This window comes from Camelina sativa, chromosome 13 (assembly GCF_030686135.1).
Source record: "Camelina sativa cultivar CO46 ecotype springtype chromosome 13, ASM3068613v1".
In the NCBI taxonomy this organism is placed as follows: Eukaryota; Viridiplantae; Streptophyta; class Magnoliopsida; order Brassicales; family Brassicaceae; genus Camelina; species Camelina sativa.
In genome coordinates this window covers 11,552,176-11,579,234 of record NC_141892.1, presented here as the reverse complement: position 1 = coordinate 11,579,234, position 27,059 = coordinate 11,552,176, and the positions used below count along the sequence as shown (strand labels likewise).

The window sequence follows — 27,059 nt, the reverse complement described above, 5'->3', positions numbered from 1 at the left end:
GTTCAAATCTTAACTATACTTTAAGCATATCAAATACATTTGCTCGCATTAGACATTTTGTAAAAAACAAATGACAATTTTTACACATTATTTTATCAAAATATCATATAAATTTTAATTACATTTGACATTCTGTATTAAAAATGAAATCAGTTACACATTATTAAATATTCAATTTTTGACAAAAATATCTTTTTATTTTTTTTTATAAATTCTAGTTTTTCAAAATGTATTATAATATTTTACTACTTAAAAATATTATTTTATATTTTTATTAATATTAACTAAAATCAATAAAAAATAGGGGAATTGACAAAAATAACACCATTTTAAGTCGCAAAAAAAAATGACAAAATTAGCATAAACTTATATATCGTTAATAATAAAGTTAAAGAATTAAAAAAATGTTGAAATTGGGAGAAACGGAGACTCCGTGTTCCTTTGCCGAGAGAATACGGTGAAAGAATCAGAGAAATATGAATTCGGCGAACCCAATCAAATCTGAAGCGGAGGTGAATAACCTGAAATCAAGGAATCCGAGTGAATCATTAGTGAAAAATTTGCGTTGGCGACATCACATGCGAACAACGAACCACGATTTGGACAATTTTTCTTCCATCATCTGCTGATGTAAATGGTGGCCTCTAGGAAGCATTATGTCGAACGCTTGGTGTGCAAAGTGATTGGTCATGAACTTTGTTGACTGCTTACCACTCTTTAACCATTTCAGAGACATCAAAAACGTCTACTTTCTCTTCTTGAGGAGTTGACAAGATATTAATACCAAAACCAGAGTGGTAATCCATATAAGAGATAGTTCCATGATGTTGAGATGCATCCTTTTGTGAGATAAATTGATTATGGCCAATCGATTCTTTGAGATGGACCTTTTCACCATAGGCGAGAGAAAGCTCATGAATCACATCGAAGAGAGAAGCGTTGAGTCCCTCAACGTACGACTGTCTTTTTCGGCGAGAAGTTCACGGAGATCCAACGACTCCGATTCAAGAGCAGAGAGACGCATCGAGAGAAGGATGGATGTGATTGGCAAGCTGCATCGAGTTGTTCAAATGGACTGGACGGTATAACTCGTCAAGAGATCGAAGCTTCTCGAACCACCTGTAATGTTGTTGTTGTTGTTCCTTAAAGACGAGGAGCTCGTGAGTATCGATGATGAGAACTAGACCAATTTCTAAAAAGATTATAATTCATTTTATTATTATATAATCAATTGAATAATGCTAGTTTTGAAATATTTGATAATGTGTGTTAATTTTGGAAGAAAAATATATAAGTGTGCTATTTGAGGGTATTTCTCTAAAAAATAAGATTAATATAGAATTTAAACTTCTGTGTTATGGAGCTTGATATATATATAATATCTTATTATATAAAGCTTGAAGACAAAATTATTCATTAACAAGATCGTGATACATGTCAATTCTAAATTTATTAATATTTTAAAAAATAAAAATGTAAAAACTCAAAATCTACTATAAAAAAGTTTTTTTATAAAAGTAAAATAAAGAAAGAAAACCTAATTTTATTTAAAAAAATTTAAGAAAAAAACATGTAAAACAAATGTTTTGTTTTTAACAGTTCAAAAAATATTAAAAGACAATTATAAGAAAATTATAAAATTTAAACAGCTTTGAAATTTAGAAAAGATCATTATAAGAAAATTATATATATATATATATATATCATAAAATTCAAAATTATAATATTGTTTAATTATTTTAATTCTAAGTTGCTAATTTTACAAGAAAAAGATTCCTTTTTATATAAGATTAAAAAAAGATTGTGAAGAATTTACAATTAATTACTGTTTCTAGAAAAATGCAAATACTCACTTTTACATAAAGAAAAATATTGTTGAAGTAAAAAAAAAAAATAGATCGTCTCATATTTTTTCACCAATCAAATAATTTATTCAAAAAAACTGATATTGTAATATATATATATGATATGAGTATGTAAGATTAACATATGCATTTTTGTAACTATAAAAATGTTAAAGTGAAGAGATATATAATAGGTTATTTAATATGTTCATAAAGACAAATTGTTGGTAGTAGTAAAGACTAAATAATATATTTTAACAGTAAAATATATTTGTGTGTACAAATATAGTTTTAGTGTAGTGTAGATAGTAGATTTGTAATGGACATACATTAGTGTATTATAGCAAAAAAAAAAACAATTATTTTCTATAACTAAAAGTTTATCTCTTTATTTGTATACATTGTTTTTACTTATGAAAAGAATTAAATATATATTCTTTGTTAAATTTTATTTTATTTTAATAACTTTGAACTCATCTACAACTATTTTTTAAAACTAAAAGTGTGTATATATATATATATATATATATATATTTTAACCAAACAATGAATTAAAAGAAAATTCCTCGATTAGTTGCCCAAGCCGGAGGGAATGGGTTTACAAAAGAAACTTCTGAGATAAGAGAACGCGAAGCACATGCAAGACAATCTGCCTTCGTATTTGACGCACGTGAGGTCCAAGAGATGGAGAATAGTGGGAAGGACTCTAGCGAATTAAACTCATCGAGCAGGTTGGAGAAGGACAGCTAGTCTTCAGGGAACTAAGCAAAATCAGTCTCGAAATGTTGACAAGCGATCCCTGCAGCACGTATCCGCTCTATGGCCCTCAACAACCCTTTTAACTCTGAATGCAGGGGGGAGGGGCTCCGTCTTAGACACTTGGCCCCCAACAACAAAGTTCGCTCCTCACCAACACAACCCCACCAGCCCAATCCTTAATGCACATTAGTTGCTTTCCAAGAACTATTAATTTGACAACGAATAAACTTGGACATCGGAAAACGGAGATGAAGCTGACATGACCGCCATAAAAGAGAGCGCTTCTTCCCAGACTAACTTATCGCCCAAAGCCAGAGCAATTATATCATTCATCTCGATCTCTAAACCTTGAAAAACTTTTATATTTATGGCTTTCCAGATTGCCTATAAAATTCATGGTAATTGAAGAAGTTGATCAGGATCAACCTGTTGAGAGGTATCCCTCCAAAAAACAAAATCCAAATTCGAGTACACCTACTCATATGGAAAACCCTCTGACGAGACCGAAAATAAATCCAAAACTTCACATGAGCGAAGGCATTAAAAAAACGTAATTAATAATTTCAACCACAAAATCGCACCTTTAACACCAAATATCATATTGGACAATTCAGTGTATTTACTTTTATAGATAGTTTTTACCTACTAAAAATATTTACTTTATATTCTTTGTTAAATTTAATTTTATTTTAAAATTTCTAAACCCGCACATCGGGCGGGTCATAATCTTGAAAGAAACAAAGAGAAAAAAAATAATAACAACCTAGTAAACTTTTTTTAAAAAGTGTTAAACCAATTTTTAGAATGACATTTGTATAAGAGAGAGGGTCTCACAAATAATAAACGGTTCTAAGTGCATTTATAACGGCAAGTTTGTAGAAGGTATATGAATTTTTTCTAAATAATAAGTAATGAAAAAATAGAAGAGATAATTAGAAACCGTTCTCAAATGAGAATCTGCTGAGAAACGCATTTAACAGTTGTCTTTATTATGACATGTCAAATTATTTCTTTTTGATTTGAAATTTAAAAAATAATTGATTTATTATAAAATATTATTAAAATAACATATATGAGAAACTCACACAATTCATGTTGGAGTTGCTCTAAACATTTTGGATTTTTTTTCGTTTTCAGTTTTGATTTATTTTTAATGACGGTCTTTTAATAAAAACTGCTATTAAGTAGTGTGAAATCATAATATACAACCTTTCTAGCAATGGAATCATAAGGGAGCATTGTGACTATACATTGGATTTATGTTAATTTCGTATATATACCTTTTTATGTTTTGAACTAACTTTCTGTTAGCGTAGAAAAGACAAGAGACACACAATTTTTAATGAGGTTTAGCAAATGCCTACGTCCTCAAACTTGGTAATACTTCTTGAGTACAATTACAGTTAGTGCTCAATATTGGACTTACACAAACCTAAGATCTTTTCTTAGCTTGTTCCCAATCTATTCCCAACCCACTAAGAGATCCCTAAGATTACAACACTGATCTACACCCAAGACTCTCACTTAGAAACAAAAACCCTCACCCTTTTCCCCCAAAGATGCCAAAAGCCTTACAAGGTTTTTCCTCTCTTTTTCACGTTCTAAAGAGATAAGTTTCTAAGTCCTAGACCCTCTATATTTAAGGGATTTCGTGTCTCTCCCAAGGTTAACAACGTTCCTAAAATCAAGAGGAAATATTCTATTTAACTTTATTCTTTGTTAAACGAATATTTCTTTTTTTCCATTAAATCTTCTAAATATCTTCAAGCTTCCTTTTTCTTTGTGCTTTACCTCCAAGTAATATCCCAAAACGTGCATTAAGTATATCTTCATAAATCTTCAAAACCAAGACATACAAACAAAATCAACAGGCCTCTGATGCTCTTTTATCAGACAGACGCTTGTGCATACATCAGGCGCCTGTGCCGAGACAGAAGCTTGTGCAGACATATTTTGTACAGCTTCTTGAACTTCATCTTCAACTTGAGCTTGCCCACATACACTTACATTCTCCCCCTTTTTTACTGAGTTTTATAACTCAAGCACAACACTTCATGATTCTTGGAAATCCATAACACAACCTCTTGAAGACTCCCCCATAATCAAACAACATCTTGGAAACTCCCCCATGAACAAGAATCATATTCTTCTTACACCATCTCCCCCTGCTTGAGTGGTAAAACTCATTAAAAAAAACATTAATAGCTCAAGTTTACCTTGACAAAGCATCCTGAAATATCAACTATCAGCACAAGACTTTGATCAGTCGTCAAACAGACAATTGTCTTTCTTCTTATGATCTGGTCTATGAGACGACATCCTTTGGCTCAACATCTCGGTCTCCAACGTTTTCTCCATTGGCCTGAATCTTGGAATTTCTCATGCACATGTCTTAGATGTCGTCTCTTGCTTTGAACACCTCTATGATTCCTTGAGTAGCCACTGTCAGAATACAAACGTTTGTCCCTTGATGCATGCTTTGTGTAGTCTTCAGAACGATATAAATCATGCTTCTTTATCCAAACTTGATTGAATCTTTGACCCTCTTTGTAAAATTTCTTCCTTCTCATGACCTTTGTTACCCTCTTCAAGAACTTGTAACACTGAGCTTTGATATGACCAGATTTCCTACAATACCAACAACCAATCACTCTTCTCTTAATATTGTTGTGTACAGATGCCTGCCAAGATTTCAGCCGGTTGTCACTGGTCTCCTTGCTGACAAACACGTTTCGGACCTTTGACAGAGATATACAGAGACTTGAATCTACAACTTTTGAAGCCAAGGTTTATCCTTTAACAAACTGAGTAGTTGCACCAGAATCACTTCCATGGTAACCCAAACCCCATATGACATTACATGTTATACCAGTTGTCAGAATCTTGTCAAGATCCTTTGTTCCACTGCTCAACATCTTGATGCTTCTTAACTGATCTTTTAAACGTTTTTCTAAATCACAAGACTTTACTTTCTCCAGAACTAGATCTTCTTCCAGATTTGAAATTTTACTTAACAAATCATTCTTCTCTGTGACAAGCCTCTGATTTTCCTTTTCCCTTTGTATCAGATATTTCCTCAGAATGTTGATTTGATCATTCAACAACAATTTAAGTTCTTCTTCTGCTGGCTTAGAGTCCTGATCCGTATAACAAATTGTTCCATTATCAGACTTCAGTTCCAACTTATCAGCAGCAAGTTTCGTTGAGCAACAAAGTGCAACAAACTTTGACTTGTTTGTTTGAGGCTTTTGTCTGTTTTTCTTCCTTTTTGGCGAATGCAGACTCTTGAACCCTTTCTTCCTCACTGAAGGACAATCTGATTTAAAATGACCAAAGCCCTGACAACCATGACACTGAACCTTATTCCTTTTCTGTTCTCCTATAATCTTCAAACTCTTGCGTCCTTTATGCACCACAAAACTCTTAAGTTCTCCTGTTTTACTAGCCATTGTGTTCTCTTCACTATCACACACTGAGAAAACATCAATTCCTTGTGTGTTCTTACCTACATCAGACGATAAGTATTGCAACTCATAGTTTAGCAATCTACTTGTTACCTCCTGAAAAGACATATTGTCTATATCAAGAGCAACATCCATCGCAGTTTTCACAGGATAATATCTATGAGCTAAACCCCTCCACAGTTTCTTGACCAACTTCCTGTTTTTGTAATTCTTTTCAAGAGCTCTAGCTTCATTCGCAATAGCATAAATTCTACCACTAAAAGCAGTAATGTTCTCGAACTCATACATCCTTAGGTTCTCAAACTCAGAAGCAAGAATCTAACCTTGTGCGTTTCACACTTGTTGTACCTTCAAAGATAGTTTGCAGAATCTCCCAAGCCTCTTTAGCAGATGTACAACCTTGAATCAATGAGAACTGATCCCTGCGAACGCCACCAAATATTGCTGAAAGTGCCAGAGAATTCAATCTGGACAAAGCTTTGTCAGATTTTGACCACTCTGTGTTGGGTTTTGGAACAACCACCTGATTTCCGTCATAATCAACAACAGTCTGTTTCGGCGACTCCCATCCAAGTTCGACTGATGTCCATGCATATTCATGAATTCCTTTAATTATATGCATCATCAACACCTTCCACATCCCATAATAATCTGGATCTAACACCGATAAGTCTTTTGCCATGAATAACATTGATTGTGCCTCCATGTTCTTCTTCCCAAGATCTTCACCCGTTTGTTGAGTCAGACTATGCACAGATGCTTGCTCTGATACCACTTGTTAGTGTAGAAGAGACAAGAGACACACAATTTTTAACGAGGTTCAGCAAATGCCTACGTCCTCAAACTTTGTTGGTAATACTTCTTGAGCACAATTACAGTTAGTGCTCAATATTGGACTTACACAAACCTAATATCTTTACACAAACCTAAGATCTTTGTTGGTAATACTTCTCTGCACAGATGCTTGCTCTGATACCACTTGTTAGTGTAGAAGAGACAAGAGACACACAATTTTTAACGAGGTTCAGCAAATGCCTACGTCCTCAAACTTTGTTGGTAACACTTCTTGAGCACAATTACAGTTAGTGCTCAATATTGGACTTACACAAACCTAAGATCTTTTCTTAGCTTGTTCCCAATCTATTCCCAACCCACTAAGAGATCCCTAAGATCAACAACACTGATCTACACCCAAGACTCTCACTTAGAAACAAAAACCCTCACCCTTTTCCCCCAAAGATGCCAAAAGGCTTACAAGGTTTTTCCTCTCTTTTTCACGTTCTAAAAATATAAGTTTCTAAGTCCTAGACCCTCTATATTTAAGGGATTTCATGTCTCTCCCAAAGTTAACAACTTTCCTAAAATCAAGAGGAAATATTCTATTTAACTTTATTCTTTGTTAAACGAATATTTCTTTTTTTCCATTAAATCTTCTAAATATCTTCAAGCTTCATTTTTCTTTGTGCTTTACCTCCAAGTAATATCCCAAAACGTGCCTTAAGTATATCTTCATAAATCTTCAAAACCAAGACATACAAACAAAATCAACAGGCCTCTGATGCTCTTTTATCAGACAGACGCTTATGCATACATCAGACGCCTGTGCCGAGACAGAAGGTTCTGCAGACATATTTTGTACAGCTTCTTGAACTTCATCTTCAACTTGAGCTTGCCCACATACACTTACACTTTCTCTATCTTCTCCTTATGTTGCGCTAGTTCATGTTTCTTGGCAGTGATCTCAACGTATTGCCCACAAGAATTGGTTTTGCCATTCATTACACGACTAATTGGTCCGTCCAAAATTTATCGTGACTTTGAAACTAATGAAACAGTCTCCAAAAAAACATGATTATATCGCTAATCAAGAGTAACATAACTCGTTGCGAACATCATCACCATTAAGAAGTATCCATTACAGTGGAGCCATTTTCTTTGCATTTTATTCACAGAAACAGTGAATTTCTATCTCGATGTCAATCAGTTCTTCGATGGTTTCACTCAATTATTTTTCATGTACGTGATGGAAACATCCCGTCATGATGTTAGTTTGGTAATTTACTACTAGTTTTTTTATTGTTCTTGTACGCTTCTAAGTGAAATGTTGCAAGAAGTTTTAGCAGACCGATCAATTTGAGGCTTGTAGCAACATTTCCTCGCAACTGGTGCCTCGGTCGACAAATCTAGGATATGAGAATATGATGTTTACGAAGATGTGATGAATTGGTGAAAGAGATAATGATGAGTATGATCGACAACCTTAGACGATTTCATCTAGAAGATGACAGCCATAAACGACAAGTTGAGATTGATTATGGTGAAAGAAAATACCGGATTTAATAATCAGGTAACGAGGTTTATTGAAAGGGAATCCATGATCACTAATCGACAATGTGCATGGTGTTTGAAAAGCCATGTTTCGAAACTATTTCAAATAATAATACAGATTTTTCGTTTAATTTAGAGTGATTCGAAAAACATCTAGAAATCTCATAATTTTTATGAATATATGAAGATAGAACTTAACAAATTGTTGATTGTATGACTTCAGTTTAGAAACCAAGATTTCCACTTGGTGTGTTTATAATAATTGTTATTTGGTTTGCTGTGGAAAAAAAAATATATGTCTACATCCCTAATTAACTTAAGTTCAAATTTATAGACATGTGCGCATCACATTTGCAGCTCATGTTTGTAAGTTGTATAAGGTCGACGATATATGTACGTGGAGAGTATGTGAAATTGCAAACGCATATTATATGTCGACATCAAAGTAGCGAACAAACCTATAGTTTGTTTTTTTTGGTCAACATACTAAATTATATTGACACTAAAAATATGCTCAAATATTTTGCCTTTAATCTATTCAATTTTGTTCTTTAGCAGAAAAATATATTCATCACTTATAATAACATTTCAAAAATTATACTTTTTTAAAAAAGTAAAATTTTATTTAAACTTGAATTATATGAAAATTAAAAAAGAAATTCAAAAATATACCAAATCTGAATAAATTAAGAATTTGGCAAAACTAACCTAAAAAAAAAATCTTTAATGCACTTCATATCCATACTAACCATAAAAAGTTATATTCTCTGTATTTTATATAATAACTAGATGAGGACCCGCTCGATGTGCGGGTTTAAAGTTTTATAAATGAAATTAAATTTATTTAAATTTGTTGTATGTTATATATAAATTTTATTTTTGTTATAATATACTAATTTGTATCCACTTACAAATATTTTATGTATGTTACTATTAAAAGTATATTTTTTTACACCTAAATGTACTCTTGTATGTTATAAAAATATTTTTTTATCACCATCTAGATATTGTCTATATAAACACATTAAGCCAAGTATATTACTTTCACTTCTGCTTAGTTTTTTAATTACTAAAATAATTGGCTCAAAAAACATTTTGAATAAAAAATATATTACATAATATATTAATCAATGATGAATCATCATAATAATGTATGACCACCATGGAGAAAACATCGGCTCCGCCTTCATCCCTTATGGAGAGAACCTTGCGTTCAACCTCCTCTATCATGAAGAGAAGTTTGGCTCCGCCTTTCTCCCTTGGAGAGATAACCTTGCGTCCAATCTCCTCCACCTTCCTCCCTTGCGGAGATAAATTTGTGTCCAACCTTCTCTACCATAGGGAGAACCTCGGCTCTGCCCTCCTCCTATGTGGAGAAAATATGTTCACGTATTTATGCTATCTCAAAATGGCTTGTTCCGACAACCAATGAAAGTAAAGACAATTTTCTAACGTCACAAAAAAATATTTTGATAGTAACTAATGTTAAATTTCTCAATATATTCGTGATAGTAACTATGCCAAAGTGAAAGTAAAATAGTTGGCTTAATGTGTTTATAGATAACATAATATACTAATCAATGATGTATCATCACAATAATGTATGACCGCGATGGAAAAAACCTCGGCTCCGCACTCATCCCTTATGGAGAGAATATTGCGTCCAACTTCCTCCATCATGGAGAGAACCTTGGCTCCGCCTTCCTCCCTTAGAGAGATAACCTTGCGTCCAACCTCCTCCACCTTACTTTGTTGGGTAGATAACCTTGTGTCCAACCTTCTCCACCATAGAGAGAACCTCGGCTCTGCCCTTATCATGTGTGGAGAGGAAATGTTCACGTCTTTTTGCTATCTCAAAATAGTTTGCTCCGACGACCAATAAACGTCAAAACCTTTTTTAATCGTTACAAAATCTTTTGATGGTAACTAATGCTAAATTTCTCAATGTAGTCGTGGAAGTGTCTTTAACACACCATGATGTAGCCTCTGTCTCTGTAACGCTTCAACCGCCACATTGTTTAGTGAGCCCATGCCTACTCTCAGTCCATGGGCTCACCTTCCCAAGTGGGCCCTACATCTATTCTCGGCTTGTGGACCAACCCATATTCGATGGCCGGTTTGTTACGTCTGGGAGTCTTTAAAAACTTGATTAACGACTTTAAAAATCAACAAATGATATTTTCTTGTGTTTTGTCATCCCTCGCACAATTTCGATAATCACTTCCAGAAAGGTCACCCATCATGAAGTTCTCTCAGGACCCTTGACTTTAAGTGCATTTTGGTGACGTATGTAGCTAAATCAATTATTTTAAACATTTCCGCAAACCAGGGTATAAGAGTCTTTGAGCTCCTATGGATCTTTCAACAACGATTTATTTTTTCCAATCTATCTATCTATGTTTGTCGTACGCTTGTGTTTGATTAGCCTATTTTATCAATTCATTAGGTTGATGAGCTTCTATTCGTTATCTCCCTTTGGGATTGAATGAATAATGGTAACAATTATTTTTGCAAAAAAAAAGGGTTTATGACCAACCAATCAAGGTTGAAAAATTGAAAGAAAATTAATTTGGCATAACTAAAGAAACAATAGAAAATTATAAGCATGGTAATAATATATGAATCCCAAATCATTCAAAGATTAAAATATAAATTAAAACAATCTAAAAATACTACAATAAAATTTAAAATACAGTATTAGAAAAATAAGACTCATATATTAATCTTTTTTTTTGTCAACATATTAATCTAAACTATTCCCAACCGAAAAAGAAGAAAGTAGTAGAAAATTTTGGTTTAAGAAAATAAGAAAAATTTATCTTTCCATTAAAATATATTCTCAATTAAACGAAGTTGAAAGCAATGTTTTTGAATAAATTTTTTAAATATGAGGTGATCTTTGATTATATAGAAGTGAGTACAAAATTTAGAATTAATAATTAAAAGTATATTTTCCTTAATATTTTTTCTATTTTTTTATAATTAATCACTTAAAATTAAAAATAAGTAAATAATATTATAATTTCGAATTTTATGAAATATATATATAATCTCCTTATAATTATTTTAAAAAACTTTGTTTTTTTTTCTAAATTCTGAAATTTTTATTGTTATCTTTTTACTTTATTAATATATTTTAAAACAAAATATTTTTTTTTTGTTGTAATCAAATTCTTCCTATTAAATATTTACACATGTCAAAATCTCAGATTGATAACTTGACACATGTCAAAATCTTGTTAATGGCTAGCTTTCAAAACCCAACTTTATATAATAAAATCCCAAAAATAACTATCATTCATATCAATCTGATCTCCACCTCCACCTCCCCTCTGGCCACCGTCACCAACCACCGCTCCAGCCACCAAATCCGGCCACCGCTTCAACCACCATCTCTAGCCACCATCTCCGGCCACTGCTCTGGTCACTATCTTTGGTTCACCCACCATCTCCGGCCATTGCTCTGGACACCACCTCCAGCCGCCACATCCTCTGGTAACCGCTCTGGCTGCCGACCATTACCACCCCCAACCACCACACCATCAACACTAAAATTATAATTTTCTTTGTCCCTCGTCCTGCTCTTCTAATTTTTGGAAATAATGTGCTATATCTTTAATTAAATCTTTGAATTTGGGCAAATTGGCCCATAAATTAATACCCTCTTTACTAATGTGCCAAGAATCAAAGGATACTTTACTTCAAACCTCTAAACAAATTACTTTTTTTTTCCTCAAACCATTTTCATATAAATATCTACATTTACATCTCATGCTTCTTGAAAAAAAAATCATCAATCACTCACAAGTCAACAATGTTCTCAAGATTCACTCTTTTTTCTAAAACTTGATTTATATGAAAAACAAATATACCATAAATCAATATCCACTTTACTAATATGTGAAAGTCAAAGATATTGTACAAACAAAAAAAACAAAACTGGTATTATATCACAATCCAACAAAACTAATTTATTTACCCCAAAAAAAAAAAGTCAGCAAAAAATTATTCATGTGAGATATTATTAAAGCAGAAGAAATGCAAAATTGAGAAATAAATTTTATTATATCATAATCCAAAAAAACTAATTTAGTTGTCCCAAAAAAAAAAAAATTAAGCAATATTCCCAAAATTACTTCATGTGAGATATTATTAAAGCAGAAGAAAAGGCGAAATTGAGAAATAAAATCGTAATTTTTTTTTTTTTTTTTTTTTTTTTTTTTTTTTTTTAATTTTCTCTCTTCCTCTGAAGGCTCTCACTGTCCTTCGCCGCGGAATCGTCTCTCGGAGCCGCGAAAGGACCTTTCTTTAGGGTTAAAGAATCGTTCCTTCTTCCTCAGCTGGTTTCGATTCTCTTCTACCTCCGATCAGTTTTTCTAGGTTTCGTTTCCTCTCTCCGTTGCTTTTTTGTACTTTTTTTTTTGTTTTCTAGGGTTTTAGATCGATTTCTTCTTGTTTTTGGTCTCGGAAACGCTTAGAGCTCCACTGGTGCTTGATTCAATTTCGTTGTTAACTAGAGATTGGGATTAGATGTATCGCTTTTTCAGGTTTTTATTTTTTAGCTGTTTTCGTGGTTGTGGTTGAGTTTGCTGTGGTGATCACATCTTTTTACCTGTTTCCTTCTTCGTTTTGATGTGTTGCAGTGATGAAAGGTTTGATTTTTTCTTTTGAATTTGATATAAAAAAGTGTCCAGCTTGACGAATTTGGTTCTTGGCACAAAGCTAAATGATTTAAGATTTTAGATTTCTACATTATTTGAACGAGTTTTATTGAAACAGTGTTGAGTTTTGTCTCAGTGTTTGATGAGTTATTTGTAAACACCAATTTGATCAAAGGTTGTTTTTTTTGTTGTTGCATGCAGCTGAGATAGCTAAATGTAAAGCTGATGCTCTCTTTTTTTTTTCTACTCTTGTTTTCAGGTGTTTAAAGGCATTTGAAAAGATGGAACACAATGGCAAAGATGAAATTATGGTTGAGGCATCTCAGTGCGCCGGTGCTATGGTTGAGATTAAGATAAAGACATTGGATTCTCAAACTTACACCTTACGTGTTGATAAATGTGTAAGATGAATACTGTAATAGAAATTTCTTTGATGTTTCATTATCTCTCAATCAATGAATTCTTCTTGTTTGCTTATAATATTCATTTCCATGAACTGAGACTACTAGCTGTATGGTCTGTCTTACATCGCATGCATGTGTTGCATAATGAAGTTTCTAATTACTAATATCAATGCTTTGACTAAAATCGTGGAGCTAATGCCTTATTTCAGTTCTCACTTGTTTATCTGTGTCCCATATAGCATTTTCTTATATTTGCATTCTGTTTTCTTGTTTTATTCCAGGTCCCTGTTCCTGCATTGAAGGAGCAAGTTGCTTCCATTACTGGTGTCGTTACGGAACAACAACGCCTGATATGTCGTGGAAAAGTTATGATGGATGATCAGCTCCTATCAGCCTATCGTATCCTTTTGTTCTTTCCAGCGTAATTTATTGGTTCTTTCTTAGAGATTTCCTTTCAGTTGTGTATCCTAGTTTCCTGATGTAGTTTGTTTAGCCTTGGTTCCGGCTTCCCTGTTTACAATTCCAGTGTCATATGATAGCTAGTAATTCCTTTTCCTTTTACCTGTAAAATTCTTTAATGGGTCCATCTTAGATGTTGAGGATGGCCACACTCTGCATTTGGTTGTCAGACAACCTGTTCCACTATTATCAGAGAGTTCAACTAGTAATGCAGGTAGTTTCAAGTTCCCTTACAAACTACTGGTCCCCAAAACTGTTCCTAAACATCTTTGAGTTTCTCTCATGATATTTTAGCATTTGCCAATGCTTTTTGTGAGATTCTATTTCAACGTGCTAAGTAGAGAACTTGTTTTTTCAGCGGCTGATCCTGCTTTGAGTGCTGGTGACAGCCAGGGCAGTCAACGATCACGGGTTGTAGTAGGATCCTTCAATATTGCTGAGCAAGCAGATGGAGGAGTCTATTCAGATCTTGGTCAGGTATACCCTCTTTTATCTGTTTGATCTGTTTCTATTTTTGTGTGTTGGATTAGATGTGATCTTTTTTTATGAGTTATGTTTTATGTCTGGCAGATAGTTTCAGCTGTTCTGGGTTCACTTGGGATCTCTAATCCAGAAGGTGGTATCGAAGGGATTGATTCTATGGTAAATGCCTTTAATTTGCTGCTATTTCTGTAAATCGATTTTGGATGTAAGAGAATTCCCTTTATTTTTCAGGGTCCTCTTCATGAGAGGTTGTTTCGGAGTTCTGGTCCTAGCTCTACAAGAGATTCTTCTGGAGGGCGATCTGCCGCACCAAATGCTGCAGACCAGACGTCTACTCCCTTGACATCGTCACAACTACCAGTATGCTTCCTTGTTTTCATGGATTACTTAATTACTTAATTTTTGCATCATGTTTTTGTTGATGAGAATGCTATACGGTTTCCACTGCAGGCGATTCCAGATTCGTTGACAACCTTATCTGAATATCTGAATCATCTGAGACACGAATTTGCTGCTAATGGTTAAGACTAATTTTTAAATGTTTGGTTCTGTGTCGAAAAACAAGTCTCAAGAGTCTGATAGTGGTACTGTGATTTTTTGCAGGTAGCACTGCTAATAACTTGCAAGATTCTGAAAATTCAATGGGCAATGCGCAAGATTCTGCTTCTACTACTGGAGAGAGTCGGATTCCAAGACCATCTCATTTGGCAGAAGTGCTGCAATCGACAAGGCAATTGTTGATCGGTGAAGTAGCAGATTGCTTATCTGTATGTTCTTTTACTTTTATCTCATGTTTCTTTTTTAGAAAGCCACTTATGTCTTATATCTTTGCTAATTTTGTTTCCGACTTTTAGTGCACTGGGACACCCGTTTCGTCTTCGTGAATAAATATTAAAGTTATTAAGAGTAATTCAACATTAGTGACATGCTGTGTTTTTCTTATCTTTTAACAGACTGACTAGAGTTGCCATTAGTAGTAATTTAAATCCAGGGAAACAAGAATAACTGTTTCATAACTCCCTTTTGCAGAATCTTTCGACGCAGCTTGTGGATCATGTAAATGTGACCGATCCGTCATCTCGAAGTTTGTGCCAGACAAACATAGTTCAATCAGGTTCCCTCTTGGAGAATTTAGGCGCTTCACTCCTGGAGCTTGGCCGTGCCACCATGATGCTTCGTTTGGGACAAACACCTGTGCGTATCCTCTTGCTACATATAGTGGATCCAAATCTTACAATTTTTTCTTTAGAGATGCATTAGTCTGCATATGATGACCCATAACTGTTATGTTAAATGTCAGGATGATGCTGTTGTTAATGCTGGGCCTGCAGTGTTCATATCCCCTACAAGGCGAAATCCCTTGACGGTCTGTCTTTCTGTTTCTCTCATCATTACCAGTGTGTCCACTTATCCTGCTCACCCTTACCTTTGTGTCTACCTTAATTTTTTGTAGTCCACTCGGCAGGGGACGAGTATTGGAGGCTTACAAGCAGGAACCGCACATTCTAACCCTTTTGCTGGACAATCACTTGCCTCTACCCCAAGAAATATTGAGATAAGAATACGTACAGGTGCTATTCATAGACTTAATTTCTAAGTATAAACTGTTATTTCCTGCTATATTGAAAATCTTCAGTCTAAGTTCGTTTTTTTAATCTTATATCTGGATTCATCTTGGTGATATATTATATTAGGATCTTGGGTGCCCGCCAGTGGGACCAACCAGAGAGAAGAAAGTACTACACAACAAGCCCCTGGTCAGTCAATTCCTTCTGCACCCAGCAGCACTACTGATTCTGCCCCCTCAACAAGAGCTCCATCTGAACCTCGAAATCCTGTGGCCTTAGTTATACCCGTTGTTGCTCGATATCAGCAAGTATCGTTAGGTGAGCGTAGCTTTACTGGATTGGATGGTGTACATCAGCCTGTTACTGAATCTTCTAGGCAGCCACAGAGCGCGGGTACTCCAGGAAGAGAAGGTTAGTTTTAACATGATTTTCACTTTCCTGCAACACCATTATACTGATTGTTTGTTGAATTGTTGATAAGATGAAACTTTACGTTGGTTGCCTCTAATTTTTACTGGGTTTTTGTTATGTTTGAATTGATGTTTCCCTATGCTGTTTTGGCTTCGATCTTCTTACACCATGTAGATGTTGTGTTACCTAAAGGCAGGCTATGTCATAAATCTTTGCTTCTCTTAAACATGTAGGTGGTAGCGGTTCTCCTCCTGGCGGTCGGCGTTTGGCTGAATTAAGAGACAGAATCAATCAGTTTTTGAGGCCCTCATCTCGTCGAGAACACCAAGCCGGTATCTCGGAGTCTCAGGCTGCAGCATATCCCTCTTTCGCAGCGGCCACAGATCCAAGCGAAGCTGTTGCAAATGCACAAGTAGAGCCCGTAACTACGGATGAAGGGAATTTCATATCAAGTGTTCTTCAGCAGATCATGCCCTTTATATCTCAAAATGTAGCCTCCTCAAGCTCAGGTGAAGCTGTTACAGGCAGAGGCAGCAACAACAGTAGACAAGCCTCTTCAAGAGAGGTACTTCATTATCTCAACCCTTGTTTTCACCTTACATATGTCACCCTTAAAGGCCTTATGCAACATCATATCATTGACTTGTGGGGAACATGCTATAGGGTTCGGATAGTAATATAGATTATATTATCTTAGAGCTTTGGGTTATGTATAGAATAATACAGATGAGTATCGGGTAGGAGTAAATTGTTGACCTTATCAAATACTGGTTAATAAAATCTGAAAAATGGTAACTGGTAAGAATACACAAATGTGTAAATGAGTGATGGTTGTGGATAAATTTGAGGTGCAGGAGGAGGAAGGTGCAGAGCGAGGGGATTCAAGTCGGAGACCTGGAGCACCGTCACCTCCAGAGTCGAAACGACAGAGGGTAAATATGAAAAATCAATCTGAGTAGTCAGTCACTAAAGAGATTCATTTGGTTTGTGTTAACTTTAAAATGTGATGGTGTTTGATGCAGAGAGAGTGAGAGATTACTGGCGCAAAAGCAAAGGGTGGAAAACACACTTTTTGGAGAATGATAGTTTTATTTTTGGTACGTAAGTGGTAATTTTATTCTGAGGTTTTGATTGTTCGTTATAATGGTATTGGTGGTGTTAACCAAAAACATCTCCATTTTTCTTTTTCTTTCAAATTATGTTATATTCCCCCTCGGTCCCTACAATTTCAGACTTTTTGTACTCAGTTATAAAACATAAGTGCATATATTAGATTTAGTACCGAATTACAGAGGGGAGAGGCTAAGAAGTGAAGTTTACTAGCCAAATAATAGAGACTTCTAGTCTAGGGTCTATTAGATTTCTTAAATGGAACTCACTCTTTTACAATAAAATGTGATCGCTGTTGGTCAACTTTTCAGTGGACACCAAACTTGTTTTGACTTTTGAGTAGTTTTAGATTATTTCAACATGTTAATAAATGTATGAAATCTCTTGTTTGGCGACTGTTTCGATTTATAATCAAAACTTGCTTAGGAAATTAAGACATGCTCAAGTAGCAAAAGGGCAATCAAGACCACTGGTCTATTGAAATATCTCATAAATCTTACCTTCTTCACACTTGTTCTCCATTTTTTTCCCCTTTCCCAAATCCCTAGTGTAAAAAGTAACTAAAGAATGTAGTTCTAGTTTTACTATAATCAAACTAACTGAATTCTATAAAAAGAAACATAATGTTAATAGATTTAGTCACTCCCCTCAAACCCAATCTCTCAAATCTATAAGAAGTTATTATTATCTTATTTGGTATCTTCTTCACCATTCCACCAACTGGCAACTTAGAGAATATAATACAGAACAAGACGAAAGACGAAGACTTTGTTGAACAAACGAACTCAATCCCAATCCCAATCTCAATCTCTCAAATGGGTTGTGGTGGAACTCTGTTCTACCCACTTCTCATAACCCTCTCCGTTGCTCTCATCACTTACAACATCATCATCTCCGCTAATGCTCCTCTCAAACAAGGTTTCCCCGGCCGATCTTCCTCCTCCGATGACTCCATTGACCCAGTCATCGAATTACCTCGCGGCGGCGGATCCAGAATCCGCACTGATCCCAAAAGGACGAGGCTTTTCCACACGGCCGTGACGGCGTCTGATTCTGTCTATAACACTTGGCAATGTAGAGTTATGTACTACTGGTTCAAAAAGGTTAAGGCTTCCGCTGGACCCGGTTCTGAAATGGGTGGGTTTACCCGGATCTTGCATTCCGGTAAACCGGATCAGTATATGGATGAGATTCCTACTTTTGTTGCTCAGCCTTTACCTGCTGGGATGGATCAGGTAAACCTTAAAAGTTTTGATTTTTGTTTGATTTGTGAATGCAATTTGAGTTTGTATTTTGAGTAAAAAAGTTTTGAATTTTTGGCAGGGCTATGTAGTGTTGAACAGGCCAGGGGCATTTGTACAATGGCTTCAACAAACAGATATTAAAGAAGAGTTGAGAGATGCTTTTGAACTTTTTTTTCATGGTTTTACAGATATTCTTATTCTTGTGCTGATATGTTTGTTTTGATTGTGTGTATGTGTGTGCAGTTATATTCTCATGTCTGAGCCTGATCATATCATTGTTAAACCTATACCAAATTTAGCTAAAGATGAGCTTGTTGGAGCTGCATTCCCTTTTTTTTACATTGAGCCGAAAAAGTATGAGAAGGTGTTGAGGAAGTATTATTCAGAAGAGAAAGGACCTGTGACTAACATCGACCCAATAGGAAACTCTCCTGTCATTGTTGGAAAGGTCTGTTCTTTGTTGCATAGAATTAGAAAGAACAGTTTGGGATCAGGTTTTTTAAAAGGGAAATGAGTCTGTCTAAAAGATTTAGATTTTTTTTGTGGTTTTCTAGGATGCTTTAAAGAGGATTGCTCCAACTTGGATGAATGTTTCTTTGGCTATGAAGAAAGATCCTGAAACAGATAAGGCTTTTGGATGGGTTCTTGAAATGTAAACATCTTTTTTGATAGGATTACTTTTTTTCCTTTTTAATCAAAAGTGTTGTATAGATTGTCACTTGAGTAGACTTGACGAGAAATTTTCTGTTATCTTTTTTTCTGGAAGTATAGGTATGCTTATGCTGTTTCATCTGCATTGCATGGTGTTCGCAATACTCTACACAAAGACTTCATGATTCAGGTAACTCTATACACACATTTTGGCTTTCTCTTAAATTTCTATGTTTATATTTGTGTGGCGGTTATGAATGGAGGAACCATGCCTATTTGCATGAGCTATTATGATAGAAAATGAATAATTAGTTGCGCTATTCCAAGAAAATGTTAATTTAGAGTGCGTTATTGTGTGACCAAGGGTGAAAAAACTTCCATGAACTTTGTTGAAATTCCATTATTACATGGATAGTTATAGGAGTGGAATAGTTATATCCTGGACCTTATGTTATTTCTTGTTACATGGATAAGAATTTTTCTGATGCATTAACTAAGGAGATGATGGACTTTGGTTTAATTGAGTTTGTGGTATGTATCAGCCTCCATGGGATACAGAGGTTGGTGACAAGTACATCATACATTACACTTATGGATGTGACTTCGATATGAAGGTAAACTTTCAAATTCTGATTATGATCAATGAACATTAGGAAACGATGATTACAAACTTGAGGACTTGATTATTGAGATTAGCATATCATTGCTAACTGCCAAGATCTGAACTTAATTTATATACAGCTGTGGGAAATGACCATTACAAGGTAGATTTGAAATTGATAAGAGAGTGAGTGTGGTGATTTCAGGGTAAACTAACCTATGGGAAAATTGGGGAATGGAGATTTGACAAAAGATCGTATGATCGCTCACCACCACCAAGGAACCTTACCATGCCTCCACCTGGTGTTTCACAAAGCGTGGTATGTTTACATGTCCTGCTTTCATCTTCTGAAAACAAATTTCCTAGACTAGAGTTATTGTTGGGTTTTGCCTAGCCTGTTCCACCCTAAAGGGTTTGGAAGCTGGCACGAGATGAGCAGCTGAGCCCTGGTCAGGCCTGATTTTCTCAAATGCAAAACAGGCCTGACCGCAAGCCGGTTTGGCCAGTCTGTGGGCTCTATGGCCAGACTGACCACTCCGGTCCATGATAACACTTGTAAAATCCTACCTATGATTACAAACAGAGCTCAGTTTTCTTCATTAATGTATTGGCAGGTAACACTAGTGAGCATGATTAATGAAGCCACGGCCAACATTCCAAACTGGGGATCATAGAGAGAGAGAGAGCGAGAAACAGTTCATATGATATAGATGTCTAATCTATATGTATCAGTGAGTTGTCCATTTCTCTTCAAAACACGTTGTCGTTTTCTCTGTTCTGCTCTCTAGCTTGTTCTTGTTTATTATGGTTAGGTTTGTAAAATATATAGCTTTTCAAAAGAAGCCCTTGTCTGGCATTTTTACCTCTCTAATTCTATCTGATCTCTACTAGACTTTGATGTCCTCGAGCATCGGCGAAGGGTAAATTACAATAAGCCTATACTTCAAACAAGTTGATATCAACAACACACATAAGCCAAGCACCAATCAATACGAACATATATAAACGTACTAGTATACTACAAAACATTTCTGCAAATTCCTAAAATGTTGTTTTTAACCCATGTACAAAATTATGCAATATTTGGTTTTCACTATTTCTTTTTGTCAAACACACAATTTCAGGTTTTACGGATTTCTTTTTTTTTTTTTTTGGTTGATTTCGAATGTTCAAACAAAATGTGTTGAATATTCTCTTATATTTGTCTCACATATTTATTTCATTTTAATATACACAATATAAAACACTTAAGAATAAGCCAAGTCTTCAAACTCGATTAAAAAAATATACATTTTCTTGGTGTATCTTTAAGCACAGGTAAACGACCAAACCATGAGTGCATGACATCAACCTCTTAGCTGTTGAGGTGGCGTCACTTGCTCAGAGTACCCATCCAAGCCGGTGGCTGCATCCCAGTCTGATCATAAACCGTATCAAGAACTGGAGGTAACATCTTGTAAAGTCCAGCTATATCCTTCATAGCATTCCCACTCCCACCAGCACCACCAATCCCCTGTTCTCCACCATGGTTCCAAACGCTAATCTTGGGCTGCAAGTCTCTAACCGCAAGCGCGTTAGTCTTAGCTATCTCCTGATAAGTGCCATTATTAATCATCAAGAAGTCTCTAAGACAAGAATAGTCATTCTGAACAGCGTCTAAGAGAGTTTTGAGATAAGTCCCTTGTGCACTGGCTAAGGCAACAAGTCCCTCTGCTTCTCTCTGCTTTGAGTAGAACGTTGCGTCTGCTTGTGCCTTCTGCGCCTCGGCTTGCTTTTGCTTCTCGTAAAGAACCGCCTCTGCTTGCTTCTGCTTGTTATATAATTCCCAATTTGCTTCTTGAACCTTGGTTTCATACTCAACACTAGCTTTGCTAAGGAACTCAGCCTTGAGCTTCTCGGTGCGAGTCAAAGCATTCATTTTCTCGACTTGAGTCTGAAGTTCAGCTTCTCTCAAAGCTACTGCTTTGCTGGCTTCAACCTCAGCCACCTGAGCATCCTTGGTCCAAGCAGCTTTCTTCATAGCAAGCTCAGCATTGGCCTTAGCCACATCAGCTTCCTTTTGATTCTCAAACACTTTAACCTCAGTCTTCACTTTGATCTCCGCCTTTGTCCCTTCTCCTTGCCTCTGCATAGATATGATCTTTGACTCCGCATCTATTTTCGCGGCGTTCTGAATCGTAAGCCCTGTTCGTTCCTTGGCTCCGATCTCTCCCTTCATCTTGGCCTCAGACACATCGATCCTCGCCTGATTTGCTGCTTCCATTTGTGTTTTCTGACCCAAGTAAGAGAAGTATTCATGTCCAGGTACATCAACGAGCTGTTTGACGTTAGCATTGTAGATTACGAGACCAAACTGGTCTAATTCTAGTTGAACCTTATCAAATACCTCCTTCTTAAACTCCTTTGTCCCTTTAAAATCATAAAAACAAAAACTCCTTTATTACCAAACCTTTTTCATAAAATATGTGTAGACAGCAAGAAGTGTTTAATATGTATTATTCTAATGAACATATATATAGCCTAATGGTTTTGTTACCACCCCGGTTGAAATAAAACCTAATGTTTCTACCAAAAAGATATAAAATAAATGATTACCTTTGAAGATCTCTTCCATGGTCATGGAAGCAGCGAGAACACGAGTTTCTCCCTCGATAACACCTTCAACAAGCTCATTGACGTGATTAGACTGTTTGTCATGAGGCGAAATCAGCCTAGCGTACAAGATAAGCGCTTGAGTGTCATCAACACGAGGTCCAATCGTAAAAACGGCAGGAAGAACGAAAGGGAGCTTCTCTGCGCTCATGGCCTGAACTTTGAAAGTGTAGTTCACCGGAGAAACGTCGAAGACGGTGCACCTTTGCCATGGAAGCACCCATGATTTCTTGGATAGTTTGATGTCTTCAATACCACCACCGGTGATCGCCAAATATTGTGACGCTCTTGCAACCTTGAACATGTCGTCTAGGATCAAAGGTTTGATCTATATTGATTTAAGTTTGTGAATGAGTAGCTACTTCTTCTTTTTTGTGTTCCGTGAGAATTGCTTATATATATAGTATAGTCGTCTGCATGATAGAAGACTTTGTCTGTCACTGTCATAGAAATGATCAAGAAATTTCACAAAAGTGTATATATGTATACAAAACTAAAAGGAAAATTCAGTAGAATGTTTCATTGTTGACTTTTTTTTTATGTAGATAATGTCAAGATGACTCTCAGAAGTTTCATCCATGAACTTCTTCAGATCCGCAAATTTCTTGTCGCATGGCAAGTTTCATCTATGTACGATGGAATTGGTTCTATTTAAAGCATCGATTTGGAAATGCAACTTTAATATTTTATACTCCCTATCTATCATAATAGATGATTTTTTAGGATTTTCACCAAGATTAAGAAAAATAATAAATGTTGTATTATTATTAATTACTTTTGTTTTATATTCGTTTTAATATTTATTTATTGATATTTTTCTTACACTTGTTATTCAACTGCATGTTTATATTTAATTATTTATTATAAAAGTAAAAACATTAGTTAGTTATTTGATTTTAAGAATGAAAATGCATTAAATACACTAAAGAAATCATGTTTTGTGATACAAAAAAAAATCCTAGAAAAATTAATCTTTATGATACAGAAGCAGTATTAAACAAGGGCTACTTCATTAATTGGTTCCTTTAGTGAAATGCTTATCGATTTTATCCCAGAAACTTCTGGTGTTTTTTTAGCTGAGCTCACAGGTTTTCTCAAAGACCATGGTGGTTCTCCGGCTAATGCCAAACCACATTTTTTTTCATGTAGTCATCATCCGGATCGTCTCCACCATCTTCTTTGTTTATGTCATCTCCAATACTTATAGTCATTATAATCTCCTCTTAATCTTAAGAGTTGTATGCGAAATTTTTCAATTCTATATACATTTTAATTAATAGAAATATGCTAGAATCATATTGAGATCCACATTTTCTTCTCCTAGTCAGTCTTTCCATATAAATTTTACAGGATTCATTTCATAGATGGAGCTTAACTGCTTACAATACTTGGTTCGCAAGAGACACACTGGTCTCCAAGCTGTCTAATATTTTTGTCTTAAGAACATGAGTTTTGTATACTTTGTCTAAATGTGAGGATCTATCGCTTATCACCTGTCAAGCAAAATATATATCAAAAGCTGATAGAAGATTCCATTTCAAATTTTCAATGGCAAGACTTTCAACATGAAGCCTAAGTTGCCATGGAATAAAGTCACACGTTTCTTTCTTTAATGCCAAGACTTTTTTTTCTTGCCAAAGAAATATTATATAAAAAAATTGTGGGATCAATGGGTTTACTAAAACCCCAACAAAAAAGCTGGCGGCCCACTTAGACGTTAAATTAGCCCATTTTTGTTAGTCTTAACGTAACCGACTAAAATCGGATTACAATTTCACGAACTATAGGTCTCTTCGGTATATATATACACCTACGTTTCTCTAGGTCTTTACTTGATATATAAGTTAGCATATCTCTTTCTTCGTTACATAGGTTATCATGATTTCATCATCTCCCATACCGAATGATCTCATCATGAATATACTGTCGAGATTGCCTGAATATTCAGTTGCGAGGTTTCATTGCGTGTCGAAGCTATGGGAATCAATGTTAGGTAGTCCATAGTTCAAGGACTTGTTCCTGACCAGGCCCTCTAGGCCACATCTCTTATTCGCCGTCGCAGAAAATGGCAACGAAGAGGATGATATGGGCATCAATGTGTGGAGGTTCTTCTCGTTACCTCAGTTTCAGAATTCATATGAGAAATCGTCGTCGGCTTTTGTGGCAGTCGCCGAATATCATGCGAAGTTCTCTCCAGACAATTTAACGATCAATCATTATACTAACCTAAAATATTTTCCATGGTTGTCGATACCAAGGTAGACCTGTGATATGTAACCCCAACACTGGACGGTATGCAATCTTGCCTCAACGGTATAGTTACAGAAAGGCGTATAGCTTTTTCGGGTTTGATCCGATTGACAAGCAATACAAGGCATTGTTTATGGCTTACCCATCTGGTCCTGGTCATCAAAGAATTCTTACATTTAGAGCTGGAAATATGAGATGGAGAAAGATAAAATGTCCCTTACGACATGATATTAAGAGTGATGGGGTATGCATCAATGGGGTTTGTATTACTTAGGTGGTGACTTGTCTGGTTATAGTCACATGAACAAATCTCATAATGTTCCGACTGATTATGTGATAGTTTGTTTTGATGTTTGGTCTGAAAGATTCACCTTTATTTACGTAGAAAGGATTTGTCGGTTGATAAACTACAAGGGCAAATTAGCTATGATTTACTGGGAGGATGATGTCGACATTCATGAGCTTCTTCATTTGGAGGATGATGTGTACACTTATTGGGAGAATAAGCGCAACATTGGTGTCATTAATGAGTTGCGTTTGTGGGTTCTAGAGAATGTAGAGAAACAGGAATGGTCGAAACATGCCTACACTTGGACCGATGATAAATTCTTCCGTCACCAAGTTTCCTTCGCTGGATCGACCGCTTCGGGTGAAATAGTGTTTTCGATGCGCAAGTATACATGTGGACAACCCTTTTATGTCTTCTACTTCAATCCCCAGACGTGTTGAAATCCAAGGTTTTGGTGAAGGGTTTAAGAAACCTTGTAGCGTTCGCACCTTTGTAAACCACGTCGAGGATCTTAGCCTTAACGATTTAAAACTACTCAAGTCAATCCCTGCTCCGTTTGGGGATACAGATAGTTCAGGCACAGATACAGATAATTCAGACAGAGAAGGGATAATTAAAAGGCCAAGACGTAGAACTAAAAGGTTTAAGCGATTTGGTCCAAACCATAAAAGGTGTAAGCGATGAGCATGTCATTTTGTCAACCTTAAATTCCTTAATTATCTATTCGTTTATGCTCTTTTGTTTTGTACCTTTTTTTACTTTTATTACTTTTTTTTTTTGTGCAACACTTTTATTACTTTAATAATCAAGTTTTAATTTAAAGACCAAAAAAAACAAAGCTGAAAATTTCCTCTGTATAGTAGTAGTTATAACCATTGAACTAATGATTTGTCTCATTTCATATACCCTAACTACTCTTTTATAAACTCAGACCGAAAGACAATTTTGTTTAATTAGAAAATCAAAATTCTAACCACTCTTTTATAAACCCAAACCGACATATAATTTTGTTTAATTATAAAATATAAACTCTAAACTCTAACTACTATTTTGTAAACCTAAACCGTCATATAATTTTCTTTAATTGTAATATCTAAACCCTAATTACCACTATTTTGTAAACCCAAACCGACATATAGTTTTGTTTAATTGTAAAATCTAAACCCTAACTACTCTTTTGTAAACCCAAACCGACATATAAATTTGTTTAATTGTAAAAAAACTAAACTCTAACTATTCTTTTATAAAACCAAACCGACATATAATTTTTAAATCAATAACTATAATTTTTTTTTGTTTTCTGACATCGCTATTTTATTTTATGATGAATCCAAATAACTTGAATTTCAATATCCATTTTATACCCAATATGTATTTCTTAACATACATCATTTTAAGTTTGAAAAAAATCTCTCAAATTTATTATTCAACTAAAGAATTTTGAACATATTATAATATATATATATATATATATATATATATATTAATCAATTTTAAATATGCTTCTATATTTGCGTATCTTTATTCTAATTTTTGTAAAATATATATTTAATTTTAAATTATTTAATAGGTTTATTATTAGAAATTTGTGTCTTTTATTATAATTCTTTGTCTATGTTGATACATTTGTATTAGAAATATTTATTCATGGTTAACTGTATTTTAATATTTACTAGGATATAATTCCTGCTACACCATGGGACAAATTTATTTTTGCATAATCATATTTTATGCAACTTAATTCGATATGTCTAATATTTTAATATTGAAAGTGTTAACAAAATAGTGAATTGATGATTTAACCGTGTTGTAGCACCAAGTTAATGATATTTTAAATTCATATTAAAATCGGTCCAAACCGGTCTCACCATATAACTCTAT

General features: G+C 34.9%; 3 protein-coding genes and 1 pseudogene across 3 annotated transcripts; 3 read left to right on the top strand and 1 right to left on the bottom strand.

Annotated features, from left to right (window-relative positions):
• Positions 1-12,450: 12,450 nt before the first annotated feature.
• Positions 12,451-17,667, top strand: LOC104736547 (ubiquitin-like domain-containing protein CIP73). Its single transcript, XM_010456548.2, has 16 exons — positions 12,451-12,775; positions 13,316-13,457; positions 13,742-13,859; positions 14,053-14,133; positions 14,278-14,396; positions 14,490-14,561; positions 14,634-14,762; positions 14,853-14,922; positions 15,006-15,169; positions 15,432-15,596; positions 15,703-15,768; positions 15,856-15,973; positions 16,097-16,381; positions 16,615-16,946; positions 17,236-17,313; positions 17,404-17,667. Exons 2-16 carry the CDS (start codon positions 13,338-13,340, stop codon positions 17,410-17,412), a joined length of 1,926 nt encoding a protein of 641 aa, XP_010454850.1. The 5' UTR covers positions 12,451-12,775; positions 13,316-13,337; the 3' UTR covers positions 17,413-17,667.
• Positions 17,668-17,888: 221 nt separating this feature from the next.
• Positions 17,889-20,859, top strand: LOC104736546 (hydroxyproline O-arabinosyltransferase 1). The gene is made up of 8 exons (XM_010456546.3): positions 17,889-18,726; positions 18,815-18,882; positions 18,979-19,183; positions 19,290-19,387; positions 19,507-19,576; positions 19,929-20,000; positions 20,193-20,306; positions 20,602-20,859. The coding sequence occupies exons 1-8, from the start codon at positions 18,307-18,309 to the stop codon at positions 20,659-20,661; spliced, it is 1,107 nt and encodes a 368-aa protein (XP_010454848.1). The 5' UTR covers positions 17,889-18,306; the 3' UTR covers positions 20,662-20,859.
• Positions 20,860-21,168: 309 nt separating this feature from the next.
• LOC104736545 (flotillin-like protein 2) lies at positions 21,169-23,011 on the bottom strand. The gene is made up of 2 exons (XM_010456545.2): positions 22,583-23,011; positions 21,169-22,396 (listed from the first exon to the last, which is right to left on the bottom strand). Exons 1-2 carry the CDS (start codon positions 22,941-22,943, stop codon positions 21,360-21,362), a joined length of 1,398 nt encoding a protein of 465 aa, XP_010454847.1. The 5' UTR covers positions 22,944-23,011; the 3' UTR covers positions 21,169-21,359.
• A 1,506-nt stretch (positions 23,012-24,517) lies between these two features.
• Positions 24,518-25,862, top strand: LOC109128351 (F-box protein At2g16450 pseudogene; annotated as a pseudogene).
• The last annotated feature ends 1,197 nt before the right edge of the window (positions 25,863-27,059 follow it).

What these genes read in the sequence shown, in the direction of transcription:
- LOC104736547 (XM_010456548.2), top strand. Translation starts at nt 13,338, where the DNA reads ATGGAACACAATGGCAAAGATGAAATTATGGTTGAGGCATCTCAGTGC. An exon ending in TCGAAGGGATTGATTCTATG is followed by an intron (nt 14,562 to 14,633) that starts GTAAATGCCTTT and finishes TTTATTTTTCAG; the next exon opens with GGTCCTCTTCATGAGAGGTT. An exon ending in GACAAGCCTCTTCAAGAGAG is followed by an intron (nt 16,947 to 17,235) that starts GTACTTCATTAT and finishes TTTGAGGTGCAG; the next exon opens with GAGGAGGAAGGTGCAGAGCG.
- LOC104736546 (XM_010456546.3), top strand. Translation starts at nt 18,307, where the DNA reads ATGGGTTGTGGTGGAACTCTGTTCTACCCACTTCTCATAACCCTCTCC. An exon ending in CTCCTGTCATTGTTGGAAAG is followed by an intron (nt 19,184 to 19,289) that starts GTCTGTTCTTTG and finishes GTGGTTTTCTAG; the next exon opens with GATGCTTTAAAGAGGATTGC. An exon ending in TTTGGATGGGTTCTTGAAAT is followed by an intron (nt 19,388 to 19,506) that starts GTAAACATCTTT and finishes CTGGAAGTATAG; the next exon opens with GTATGCTTATGCTGTTTCAT.
- LOC104736545 (XM_010456545.2), bottom strand. Translation starts at nt 22,943, where the DNA reads ATGTTCAAGGTTGCAAGAGCGTCACAATATTTGGCGATCACCGGTGGT. An exon ending in CATGGAAGAGATCTTCAAAG is followed by an intron (nt 22,397 to 22,582) that starts GTAATCATTTAT and finishes ATGATTTTAAAG; the next exon opens with GGACAAAGGAGTTTAAGAAG.